Here is a 13,858-nt window from a genome sequence, read left to right on the forward strand (position 1 = left end):
ATGTATAATCCAAGGCACAAGTCGATCAGGACCAGAAAATAATTTATCTTTCGCCATAGACTGCCGTTCATATTTTTTCGAAAGATAGGTCCCATGGAGGCAATCGGATGGGGCGGGACTTCGGCTCTCTATAGACTTTTATATCCTGTAATAATAGTACTATGCAAAGTTTATTGATATGAAGATATAATTCTAATCCTAAAAGTAACCTATAAAATTTATGTTGACTTTACAAGTCAATGGGAACCAGCTGCTATTTCTGTTTCTGTGCCCGTCCAGTTTTAGACCATCTCCAAATAGATGAAACAGTTGTTTAAACATTGTTGGGAGTGAAATGAGAATTGAGCTAATCAGTGTTTACTTGTGATGGAATTATAATTACGCTTGCATTGTTGGAACAGGGGATGTGTTTGTTTTGATGCTCATCAGCATTATCAAGGTGTTCTCAACAGGCATTGCTCTGTCTGTCCCTGATATCGTAACAGGCTCCATCAGCGAGGTGACGATCACAGGTCTGAAGCCGGAGACCAGCTACGAAGTCAAGTTGTCAGCCGTCAATGGCAAGGGCGAAGGTGAAAGCAGCCCCGCTGAGTTCTTCAAGACGGAGCCTGTTCGTAAGTGCCTCGTGTTGCAAGTTTTCACACCTCTCCGACCTCTGTGTTCACAAACATATTACCTGAAGCGAATCTATAAAATCTCTATTTAAGAGCAGAGTTTCAATCCGACTGCTTGGACAATCTCACAAAAGCTTCCAGCAGTGTCTTCTCAGTCTGTGTCTGTCCTCTTGAAGATTGTTTTCCGTCTACAGGAACTGACTTGTTTTTCTATTTATTGTTTATTTGGAGGAAAATGCTGAATTTTTCACGAGCCGCTTTTGTTATTATGAAGAACTTGAAACTTAAAACTAGCTTGTTTATTTACAGATGGAATTACACACGGATTTCATAAGACGGGTTTCTCTCCGACCCATCTGCACAAGTCTCCTAAAATCTGAAATCTCCTCTTTTACACCATTGTGTCTTGGCTCATGTGTCATATTTTACTTGCAAACCATGAGGTGTGATTTCTTGCCTCTTCAAACAGCAGCCTTCCAGTGAATCGTGAATCAGTTTTTTAGTTTTTAGTGCCCTCTGTTGGTTTAAGGAGCCGTGTTTTTTGGAAGACCTTCACTTCTGTTGAAGGGTGTGATTTCATGTTTGTCTCTTATCGTCTCATATTTTCATTTTTCTTTTATCCATTTGCTCATCTGTTTGTTGTATCCATCAGGCCACTCTCATAAAAGTAAGTGATTTGTCTCGTCTCTCATCACTTTAATGATTTCGAAAACCGCATTATAATGTCATGACAGACTGTAAGGCAATGTCCATTATGGTTTTAGTTCTCCTGAAGTATAATTGCCGCCTTTTAATCAGCGTCCTTAAACAACTTTTCAGTTTCCTGTGGACCGTCTCCTCCTAACCATAAATGTGGCAATCATTTAGTAAAGTCTTGTGTTTTTCCTTCCTTCCTTCCTTTGGAGCTCTCTGCCAGAAATTAGTCCTCCTATTTATAATTCTTCTGTGAAGTGTTACTGCAGACATTCAGGTGATCACTTGTGCAGACAACTGATTCTGATTGCATTTCTTCTCTTTTATGTCCCTAGACGGCTTTTTTCATTTTTTCACAGAAGACACAGGTTTGTTTCTGTAGTGGGGATAATAGATAGATTAGTTGTTTTTTTTTTTTTTACTGCTGTAGCTGTTTCTTTCCCTGCAGGATAACCCCATCACCCCTTCTGATTAGCAGCGTTTGTAATAACTTTGAAACATTACAACAAAGGTGTTGGCTCTTCTAGAAACTGTGACCTTGCATGTCCCGATCGTCACCTCAAACGCCTCTGTGTCTGTTACGTAGACGGATTAGATGTTATTTCACTTCCATCCCACGAGCTCACAGCTGGTTTATCCAAATATGAATATTAATATAGTTTTGATTTGCAGCTTGTGAATTAATTGGCTTAATGACAGCATTATGAATCAGCACCAAGTCTCTGCATTTCAAACGCTGCTCATTTTCCCTCTGGCTTCAGCTGTTTGGTGCAGTTTGAGAATATTTACGTTATGATTAGGCCCATCAGCATTGATTAATCAATTGTCTTGCAAATTATAAAGTTGAGAGGATAAAACTGTTGGATGCCGTTTTCACTCTGAGAACCCAAACAGAGGAATTCCTGTCAGTATATTTAGCTTTGTCAGTTTTTTGTCGTCTACCTGTACCTGTGTTTTTCTGTCTCTCACATTGTTCTTCCTCTTTCAATCACTCACGTGTCACTTCATGTGTCTGTGACTGTTATGTGGCTTGCATGGTGCTGATGAGTCCCTCTACTCTGCAGAAGGTAACTTGAAAAGTAGATGCCCAACTTTAACCGAAGAATCCCACAATTAAACAACACTTTATTTGCTTCTGTGCAGTCATGTAATATATTAATCAGTCATGTAGACGTTTGCCTCAGCAGGATAAATGAGAGAGAGCCAGAGCTGTCCTCACCTTATTATATAACAGTCAAGAGTGTTTAATATCAGTATTACTTTCACGGTATTGATGGCCTGTCACTTGAGGCCTGATACCTCTTTACTTATAGGATGTGTTACAGTAAATCAAGTGTGTAATAAAAAGTTTCCACTAATCACAGGAGGATCCGTCACTTTCCTCCTCCTTCCAGCAGTTTGCTCTGGTTTTCAGTCAAGGACTTTTAATATTCATGCCGAGCGCTAAAGCTAACAAACACATTATATTTAACGTATTGTTTATCATTGTTAACCTTGGCTTGAATTCCATGCATTACAAATCAACTAACATGAACTGAATCTGTTAAAATTTAACCATTGTGGATTGTTTTCTCTTTGCCTTGTTGCTAAGTTCAACTTTTAGAGCTGCAACGATTACCTGAATAATAAATGAATCAATGATTATTTAGACTGAATAAACTATAAACGAACTGATCAGTATGAGTCAGGAGAGGTCAGCTCTCTACAACATTTTGTAGCTCGTCCTACCCTCCCATCCTCCCAGCTAGTAGTAGCTAGTGTTTCCCCCTTTTTAATAATGAATACAAACAACTGCTACCTGCTAGTATGAAGAGTTATTTCCAAAAATATGCAGCAGCTGACTGAAGTCTGGCTGTGGTGCTGTGTGAGCAAGTTTTTCATCCAGACACAGGTGACGTGAGGCGGCATCACGCTCAGCCTTCATTGCCAGCACCTCCTTGATGTCAGTTTGGCGTGCCCAGACATTTACTCAAAGACATTTGAAGTTAGTTCATTATACACCAGTGCTACTACGTGCCTCACATTAAAAAAAAAAAAGATATAAAGCATTTGAATAAGTGGGAAGTTAAAGAAAAAATAAACAAGAAGACATTTAGGCATGGATGAATCGATAAAATGCTTTTGAGAATAAGTGGGTCTTAAAAAGAGATTTAGGACAATGAGTTTGCTGAGCTGACCCACAAAATGAGACTTCTCTATAATATTAGAGTCATTACAACACAGGCTCTCCGCCACTAATCTTCTAATCTTATATAATGCCCTAAAAGTAATGGAAAATATTCTGAATTAAGTCCACGATTTGACAGAAAGCCAGGGTTACTGAGCGTGCACCAGAATTGCACTGTTGTTCAAGTTCACGCAGCAGAACTTTAAACTGCTGACGTGCCACAGCTGAATACATTGCACGTCAATAGTCAAATATGGAGACAAAGCAATGGATGATTTGTTAGAGAGAATGTAGAATGAGAAGTCGCTTATATTGGCAGTGTTCCTAGATGGAAAATCGCCTCAAATGTTTCTCAAAATTCAATAAAAATTACATCTAGGTTTAGTTTAGAAAGCAGAAGATTATATTTAAAGCAAAAACAAGAATGTTATTGTAATTTTACTGCAGAAATTTTCATCATCCAAAATCTCTTTAGCCCTGTTCACACCTGACACCTGACATGTGTCTCAAAAGAACAGATCACTATTGCTACTGTTGTTGTTTCAGCGTTGTTTGTTCATAGACGACACCTACTCTACATCAGTCAAACAGGTGTCTCAAGTTAAAGGTGTAGTGACTGGATCTCAGTTCATCTTCGGTCCATTCACACCTGTACCTGTAGAGCTGACTACTTGTGATCAGATTATCCAGGATGCATGTTAATACCAGGCGTGAACAGGGTGTTTAATACATATATAGCAACATTTAAAAGGCTTTACAACAACATATTGCCACATTGTCAGCAATGAATATAAAGTATTTTTTTAATAATGTTCAGTAAATCTGTCTCCTGAATTTGAGACAAAACATGCAGTAGCTTAGTGCATCATACAGTAAATTGTGCTCCACTGACTTAACTTTTTTACAGGCAAAATAATTTATTACGCTGCAAAATGCAAATCCTACATAAAGATTTCAGTTAATGAGAAACGACTCTTTACTTTGAAGACTTGTGAGACACTGGCGGGATGTCAGTCAGCAATTTTTATGCCAACTGAATGTCACTCAGCAACCGCAGCAACACACAGCAACTCGGATGAATCAGATAAGCATGTGGCTGTGTGTCACTCGCTAATTAGGCGAACTTGACACGTGCCGTCTCGAGGCGAGCGTTTAAGGAAGGTCAAGTGGCCTGAAAGGACAACAACAAGGATGGGGAGCGGACGCTGTCGAACTTTTCTTTGACGCAAAAATTTAAAGTCGGACTGAAAGAATTGACTTTCCTCTTCCAGCAAAATAACCCTCTAGTTGTCTGCATCTTTTAAATTGGCCTTTAAATAACCTTTGTTTCACTCATGTGTGTCTGTAGGGAACCCCAATCCTCCTAAACTCGAGGGGGCACTTCAACCTAAAGGCAACTCCCTGAAGATCAGCTGGATCAAGCAGGACGATGGCGGCTCTCCCATCTTACATTATCTCGTCCGTTATAAGCCAGTGAGTATTGTCAGATGAAACACTTACACTTTGTCAACGAAGGCAACTGCATTGACAATCAGTTGAACATTTAAGTATTTTTAAGGAGAATGGCAAAACAAAATCTTCTTCTTTCTTCGATTTTTAGGATATTAAAATGATTCTTTCTGGGGCTTTGGGATATTACAAGGCATAATATACAAAATAAATACTGTTATGATTACTTAATTGGCAGATTAATCAACAATGAATTTCTTAGCTGTTAATTGATTAGTTAAGAGGAAATTAATCAGTAACCTTTTAGGGTAATTAATAGATCATTGATGGCTCCAGCATTTTCTTGTTTTCGAAGCAGAAAATTACTATCAAGACATTTTTAAATTAAATTCTTGAGTTTTATTGATTAAACAAGTATTTATTAAACAAGAAAATTAACTGTAGGATAATTAATAATGTAAATTAAGTAATTAAGTTAATTATTTGTTGCAGGTCTGAATGCATGTTACGTAATGAATATTTATCTGTGTGTCTTCAGATACAGGCTTCAGAGTGGAAACCAGAAATCCGGCTACCAAGTGGCAGTGAATACGTGGTTCTCAGTGGGTTGGAGTGGGACACTGAGTACAACGTCCACGTGGTGGCGGAGAATCAGAAGGGCAAGTCGCCGCCGGCAACCATGTCCTTCAAGACGTCCTCAGAGCCAGAAGCCATCCCAGGTACCGTCCCTCAGGCCACTCGCACTAAACTGGAACTAAACAGCCAGAAAACTGGGGAGCCAAACTCAAAGCTGAGCGTCGCGTTCTATTTTTAACTCTCCGGCTCTGAAAGGTGAATGACAACTAAAATAAATCCTCAGAGAAAATAGATTTCCTGGACAGCGGTGAGCCAGAAATGATTTTCCAGCTGAATTTTCTCACTTTAAAGTTTTGACAGCCGCCGCTAAATGAGTTTGAGTTTGTGCTCGCAGAACTGGGACAGACACTTTCCACAGAAGATGAAATGATTTCCTCTGAATGACTGAATGTTTCTGTAGCTTTGTTTCACTTTAAAATAGCGGTTTGGGAGGAGCCTTTAAAATAACAACCGATTAACGTGTATGTCGAGGTCCTAACTGCAGCTGAAGGTTTCATTATTTTAACTAACCTTAGAAAACCCTCACAGTCTGTTAGATCCCCTTTAAGTGCGAGACACTGTCGAGTGCTTCGCTGAGACATCACAGCAGGCCATTATGTCGTCTTCCTTTTTTCTAATTCATTTTCCAAACTAAAGCCTTTCCCACTCACCCACCACTGAGTCACCATCTAGTCAACATGGTGTAGTTTCCCCCCTTTTTGTGCTGTGCTTTTGCTTTGATGTGGTGCTGTATTTTGTTTCCTCCCTCAAAACAAGACATCAGTTTCTTCTTCTTCTTTTTTTTTTTTTCACTTTTGGTTTTCAGACCTGACACATTTTCACTTTCTCTCTTCCTCTGTTTTCCCCAACCCTTCTCTTTCCCCCCCCCCTCCTTGTTTCCCTTCATTTTCTCCCCCTTTCTCTCCTTTTATCTCGTCTCTCAATGGTCCTGCTCTCTTGCCTGGTCCTGGACACTGGTGTGGCGGACCACGTGAACATTTCCGCCCCCCCTGACCTGTGTGCATTTTGGTGTGGTCTGGGTTTTGCTGTCCCCACCCGCAGCCACTCAGGGCTGCTCATCTGTGACATACACTTTGGTATCACTCATCCTGTCCCTCATCACTATGCTCCTGCTCTCATAGTGGTTTATTTTTATTTTTTTGTTGTTGTTGTTTGTTTTTCTTTTTAGTGGGGGAATTCACGTCATAACTATAGAGGAGAGCTCGCCTTTTCTCCAGCCTGGCTGTCTTTTTGGACACTTTCACTCCTTAAAAACAGACTTTGTCCTTGACAGAAGTATTTTTTTTTTCTGTTAATGGTCAGAAAAGGGTGCTGTGTGTCTTCAGAACAGACCAGTATTGAACCAAAAGGCAGTGGAAATCCTCCGCCTCCCACAGATTCACACAACTCAGCATTAGCCCAGCTAGTCATCAGAACTAGACTACAGAGTGATGAATAATGGAATTAAAATATGTATTTAAAAAAAAAAAAATAGCACTTAGAGAAGAGTGAAGGCTGAGTACTGGATGTGTCTGTTTACATGAACACTGTATTATATTCAATGGCTCACAAAATTATGCATACGTACTGTAAAAAGTTTGTAGCATTAACGTTTACATTATTGAAGAGAAACAGCTAACTGAAAAATGTTTATAATGTTTATATTGGCACAGATTGACAAGTTGTACACAGAATTATCTTATTGAAACTTATTTTTGTGCAGATTACTAAGACAAACGTCCAGATATTTCTCATGCATGTAATGTTTATCAAGCGTCACTGAGAATTACATAGTCGTTTTTATACATTTATAATTGGATGGTGCTTCACTCGGCTGCGTTTTAGTATCTAGCGACCTGTTAGTGACAGAAGTTAAATTCATGTGATATGTGTGTGTGTAACAGAAGATATTTTAGGAAGTTCAGATTAAAATGGACTTTAAACAAAGTGTAGAGATTTTGTCACAACCTTTCGTGATACCCGGAAAACACCCGACATTCAGTTTCTGTCCAAAAAGCATCCTGCATGTCTGGGGTAACTAGCAACACACTGTAAGCTTTGGTTTGCTCTTATTTCTAATACCAAATAAAAGGGTTGAATATGTAGTTATCATGTTTTTAAATGGCAGCTGCTCGCACATACGCTCCTCTACATGCCTCATATTTACCATGAAGGTACATAAATAGGTGAACAAAGCAAAGAGTCTCCACAAATCTCGAATGTGTCACGGCAGGTGAGTGGATTCTGTATATGTGGTTACAGTAGAATAGCTGCACTTTTCATAGTTGTTTCTATAAAAAAAAATAAAAAAAAAAAAGTCCTGCTTCAATGGTTCAGTGCTCTCCCTGTCTTGTCTGGCAGATTTGGGTGATGAGGCTGCTCTCTCCATGGGCATCATGCTCTGGGCAGGGATCCTGGTTGTAGTGTTTGTTCTCCTGCTCCTGGCTGTGGATGTCACCTGTTACTTTGTCAACAAGTGCGGCCTCATCATGTGCCTCTGCGGCAAATCGGGCACGGGAACCAAAGGACACGTGGAGGAGGGCAAGGCAGCCTTTGTGTGAGTATCGGAGACTTCATTTGTATTCGTGTCGTTCTGTTGAAACTTCCGCTCTGGCCAAGATGAAAATGAGATGCAGCTATTCCACCTAATGTTCTTTTTTTTGTTTTGGTTTAACACATCTGTAAATCCATATTTCTGAATTGGAAGTCAAGACAATGACAGTGTGTAATGTGAAAGGGCTGCGTCTGACAAACCTACAGAGTTATCACAATTATTTTCCCCCACAGTTCAACAAAGTGTTTTTACAGTATTTCACTAGTTGCTTCTATGACCAGACCAGGCGTCTGTCTGTGAAAAAGCTCAATGACAACAGACAAAAGTAGAAATGTGTATTTCCTGGTGAAAATGCAGTTTGATTACTGAATCCTAAGAGATTGTTTCTGTTCCTTCTGATACGTTTCAGTTTCGTTTGTCACTTGACGCTGTAGAAACAGGAGCGATAACCATAGACTGTGTATAAAAGATGGACAAACTCTGTGATGGATTCTGATCAGCAGGAATGAAGCTCGGGCATGGTGGCAGCCATATTGGTTTTGAGAGACTCTGCCTATCTCAGATAATTCAAATATGGACATGTAGGTGGAGCGTTGGTGGGGGCTGGGGTGGGCTACATGACATGTTGCTGTTAAACGCGCCCACTCAACTCGCCGCCATCAGCTAGCTATGCTTGTGAATCCCTGCTGTAGGCCAAACTATGCGGCACTAGTTAGCGTCCAAAAATTGTACGGAAGAACAAGAATATCATAAAGACTAACTTACTAACTAACTAATAAACAACTAGCCTGGTGAACATAGTGGAGCAGCTTTAAAAAGATGGATGTTTCCATCAGGGGATGGTGGAAGCTGAAATAAAGCAAGAGTGAATATTGGACTTAACATTTATCAGCCAGATACAAAACAACTCTAAATCAGTACTAGAATTTAAATTAGTTTTTTTGAGGATTCTTAGTCATCCAGGTCACGGTACGTCTAAAACAAAGGCAAATAAACGCTAATAAGGTTCTTCTTCAGTTCTAATTGAGTTTAGGTTTTTAACTAGACAAATTTTTTTTATTATGAATTCGTTTCTTTCATGTTGAATCCACTTTGTTGGTATGATTTAGCTCCGTACTCTGTGTTGTAGCTTGTCGTACCCTGGCTGAAACATAACAACATGTCTCAGTGACATAGACCACGACAACTGTGATTGGTCGAAATACATTTTCCTCCTGCATGTTTTATGAGTCACTCAGACATCTCCTCTCTTTTCTGTGTTGCAGTGATTTCAGTAAAACTGTTGTTCAAAATGTATTGGCTACAACTCAAACATGAGCCGTTCAGTTCTAGTTAGTACATGAAGAGACTCAACACAGCAGCAACAAGTCACACCGCTGACTTTAGTTTTGGCGCTGTAACTACAGAACAATGCCGACACACTTTGCAGAGCTGTAAATGATCACAATTTTGCGTAGGCCGTGGAGTAGACTTGTCTAGATCCATCACCTTAGACATACTGTCAGCTTTACCGAGGGGTAATATGTTTGTTGATGAGATTCTCTGGTCGTTAATAATTTGTTGGAGAACCCCTCTACCCATGTACACCCACATTAATCTGAACATGTCAGACCCCAGTCATCTGAGTTCCTAATAAAAAAACTTAACTCTCCACGAGACATGTATTATTATTATTATTATTATTATTATTATTATTATGGTCATTCGTTCTAAAGAAGCCACTTGGATCAGTGGGGAAATGTCTCAAATAAATCTCTCTAAGAATGACAAAATTAAAATGATTTATTTAGCTTTTATAATCAGTCTAATGTAAATGTATTCAATGCGATCTTTTAGTTCTACTTTACGATTCAGCAAATGTTGTCCTTTTGCAGCTGTAGTTCTCCATTAATAAGTTTTTACATTTCCTGGACGGCTTTCAAGAAGTGACTCTGAAGATGATTTAAAAGGTTTTTATGCTTGTGGCTGATAAATCAAGAGATATGAGGAGGAAGGGTTTCCTAGAGGAGAGCCTCTGGAGCTAAATAAACATCTATTGTGACAGCAGTACATTATGGTCCTCTCAGTCGGTATCTAAGGAACAGGGAGAATACACAACACGATAAAATGAGCCCATAAATGAAATGGAGTTTTTAAGAGTATATTTCTCCTTCAGTGAAAAATATTAAGGATGTCAGGTTTAGCTGAGGCACCGGAGAAGTAATCTCATGAAAGCAGTTTTGAATCAATTTGAGTGGGATGTTGCATTGTGTATTGATTTAGTTTACATTTCATGCTGCCAGCCACGAGGACTCGTTCACATTTTATTAGACCTGAGTACGCAGAGACTGATATGGAAAGAGAGTCCATTCAGTCTGTGTGGAGATGATCATCATCCACTGCTCTTGTATCACCTTTTTCTTGCTGCTCACTGGGATCAAAAGCAACAGATAATCTGCCGCCTTTTAAACAAGATCGTTGTCTCGATTTTACAGGAAGGACGAGTCCAAAAAGCCCATAGTGGACGTCAGAACAGAGGATGAGTGTGCGGCCAATCATAACGCAGCGGGACCGACGGAACCCAACGAAACTACGCCCCTCACAGAGCCAGAGTGAGTGAAAGCTGAATAACGGCACTCTGCCTTTTTACGGCTGTTTTTTTTTTTTTTTTTTTTAGCTGTTCTACATTGCACTCCACTTAAAAGAATAAACACGTTATTCAACAGGAGCAAATCTGACCCCTTCAAAAGAACTTTCTTTAAAAAGTAGAGGTCATTCTTGAGTGGAGTCCACTGGATTGTGTTGCTTTTCTGTTTTCATTCCCTTTCAGAGGGATTGCTGTACTTTTTGTGTTCCTCTTTCTCCAGCCTTTGGAGAGTTTTCTGTCTCGTTACATGAAGGTTGAAGCAATACCAGTCAAAGACACAGAAAGACTCTTTGTCCTCTCAAGTGTGGTCAACTCATGAAGTCATTCGACAACCTCAGCAAGCCATCTCATATCAGCAGTCTGGAAAAAATAAGAGAATATGCAGTATGAGATTGTCACTGGTACTGTTTAACCCTTGTAGGTGGTTCTGCGTGGTGCTGTAGTTTTCTGCAGGAAGGCTTAGTTTTCCTAGTCAGTGTACTCCATGTTGGTGTGTGTATGGGACGAATCCTTTAATGTCCACTCACAGCATGACGCCCTCTTTTTCTTCTTTCTTTTTCTCACTAGGCTTAATAGTCGCTGTTTTTTAGTTGCTTTGTCTATGTTTTTGTGTGAATTTCTAAAGCCAACTAATCCCTCTGCATGCTCTCGTCCGGGCCACCCTTCCTCTGTCACAGTCACCCTGGTGTCTAGTCTGTGTGTCTCTGTTCTCTCCCTGCTCTCTCAGGCTGGCGGCTATCACTGCTGCTCTGGCACTGGACACCCTCTCCTCCGTAGCCACCAACTCTGACACAGCCACTGCAACAATTGACCCCGCTCAGGACAGCCCCTCTAGCGAGACCACTACCCTCACTTATAGCCTGTCCACCCCGGCCAACGAACCCTCACCCACCCCCGTCCCGGCTCCGGCCCCGACACCAGAATCGAACACGGCCCCGCCGGCTCCCGTCATCTCCACCGCTGCCGTCGAAGCTAAAATGGCCCCGTTAATAGAGCAAAGAAGAAGTAACACCCCAGAAGCAGAGACAATAACCCCTCCTCCTCCTCCTCCTCCTACCACCGAACAGACTAAACCTCAAAAATCTGGGACACCAATACCACCAAAGCGTAGACACTCTCCTAAACTTGCTGCTCTGGCTAAAGGTAGCCCCCCTGTTTCCCCGCTTGCTACGTCTTCCCCATCGTCCTCTCCCCCTGTAGGCACCAAGAAACTTGCTCCGAGCCCGCCGGTCACCAAGCTGTCCACGCGCACAGAGACACCAGCACAAACTGCCTCCGCTCTAGCAACTACTGCCCCTCCAAAACCAAACCCAGATTCAGTACCTACTGCCCCAGATTCTCATGCGTTTAACTTCCTTGCCTTTGACACAGACAAACCTGTAGACCAATTTTCTCTTATTGCAAAAGCATTTGCAGCTCCCTCTCCTCTCCTCGGTGACCTGGATACTGAAAAACCTCTAGGTGCAGGCGGTCACTCTCCTTTACCTATTACCTCCCTCTCAGCCTCAAACGACTTCCTCACGTCGGCGTCAGACTCTTATGACATGCTCACCCCTGACGCAGGGCTCAAAAACGCAGGTTTAGATTTAGAGCTGACTAACGGGACAGAAAGACCCTCCCACCTCGCAGACTCCGCAGACCTCATTAGCATAGTCAGCCCGACCGCTGCCCCCTCTCTGCCCAATGGAGACGGAGCAGACCGCCCCCCCTCAGGCCCAGTTCTGGAGGCGTCAGAGACTCTGGGCAAGACCGGTCCTCCTGTCAACGATGAGTACGGCTCCCTCTAGAGGTTTATCTGTGTGTGTGTGTGTGTTTGTGTGTGAGTGCAACTTGTATGCCCATTCATTCACCACCACATCTTGCCATTGACCACACAATATGAAATATTGTAATGGTAAACTGTGGTAATGACATTGGGTTAATGTTGTGGATAGAGGAGTGAAGAGGATGGTTTTGTTTTTATGCTTGTGTGTGACAGTTCTCCATTGTGGGTTCTCCACTTTAGCGCAACATTCACCACAACGTTAGTTCCTTACATTAATATTATCTCAGTAAGTCGTGCCAGCTTGGGCCTCATTAGATGTTAACACGTCTCAAGTCTAATTTGAATTTGCGTCAAATTAAAGCTCTGCTGACACATCGGAACAAATGTGTCGCTTCATTATCACCTTTTTAAAAACCATTAGTAAGCCCTGTGGTAAGCCACTGTTAAGGAGTTGAGCTGATACTTCTCATATTAAATCAGTTTATGTAAATAAATTGATTTAATTGATCACATTCTGCAACTGACTGGATATTTTAAGGTTTTGAAGTATTTAGAAAATGTGACATTTTACAGGCTTAACAATTAATCAACAAGATAATTCCACATTAATGGTTAATGACTAAAAAGTTTTACTTTTGCCTTAAAAGTCCAAAAAGCATTTGAGCAACAATGAGAGTTGCAATCTGCTTCCTTGTTAAATTTTCATCGTGTCACCTTAATACAAATTCAAAGACTGGTTTATGACCTTAGCCTTGTTCAGACTGACAACTTCAAATCTGTTCTTTGACATAACCAGATTGACTTTAGAAAGTCTACACAGTAAAAATATCTCCCCATCTTAATCACGATGGAAGTGTTGAGCAGACTCTGTGCAGAGACCCATAGAAGACAACACTGCTTTTGTTTACACGGACACTAATAATCAGAATGAAACTGCCTCCTACTGAGAAATGATCACATTGAGAGGGGTGGTGTAAACCTTTCATAATATCGAGTTTCCAGGAGGAACAGATATATAACATATAGGCAGCAAAACAACCAGTTGTTCAAACAATTGTTAGAAAAGATGAATGAAGCCAGAATCCATGTGGGCAGCAATGTTAAAAAACGTGGGTCTGCCGCGGCCATCCTCTCCTATTTTTCTTCTTCTGTTATATTTCCTGCAGATCTGTCACTCCACTATTGGCAAAACCACTTGGCGCATGTCAAAATAAGTCCTATAGTGATTGATGTTTTGAGCTGGTACTTCAGAGGGTAGACATCTGTACACGGATCTATCTGAATAACATGATTTAAAGCCGCGTCACTACTTCTTCAGCAACATCTGATCTGAATCTCTGCAAATAATAGTGCTGACAGTGTATCCTAAAGATCG

General features: G+C 40.9%; 1 protein-coding gene across 4 annotated transcripts in view; it reads left to right on the forward strand.

Moving 5' to 3' along the window:
* The window catches only part of ncam1b (neural cell adhesion molecule 1b), a 77,622-nt gene that overhangs the window by 61,086 nt on the left and 2,678 nt on the right, over window positions 1-13,858 (forward strand). For 3 of the 4 annotated variants that reach the window (XM_084558404.1, XM_084558405.1, XM_084558406.1), the window contains 5 exons: window positions 486-614; window positions 4,823-4,947; window positions 5,462-5,642; window positions 7,900-8,095; window positions 10,567-10,683. In XM_084558404.1, coding sequence (XP_084414530.1) covers window positions 486-614; window positions 4,823-4,947; window positions 5,462-5,642; window positions 7,900-8,095; window positions 10,567-10,683 — 748 coding nt within the window. Of the gene's footprint in view, window positions 1-485; window positions 615-4,822; window positions 4,948-5,461; window positions 5,643-7,899; window positions 8,096-10,566; window positions 10,684-11,445; window positions 12,490-13,858 lie in introns of all 4 variants that reach the window. The other variant, XM_084558407.1, reaches the window with a different exon arrangement.

Source organism: Chelon labrosus, assembly GCF_963514085.1.
Source record: "Chelon labrosus genome assembly, chromosome: 13".
NCBI classification, from domain to species: Eukaryota; Metazoa; Chordata; class Actinopteri; order Mugiliformes; family Mugilidae; genus Chelon; species Chelon labrosus.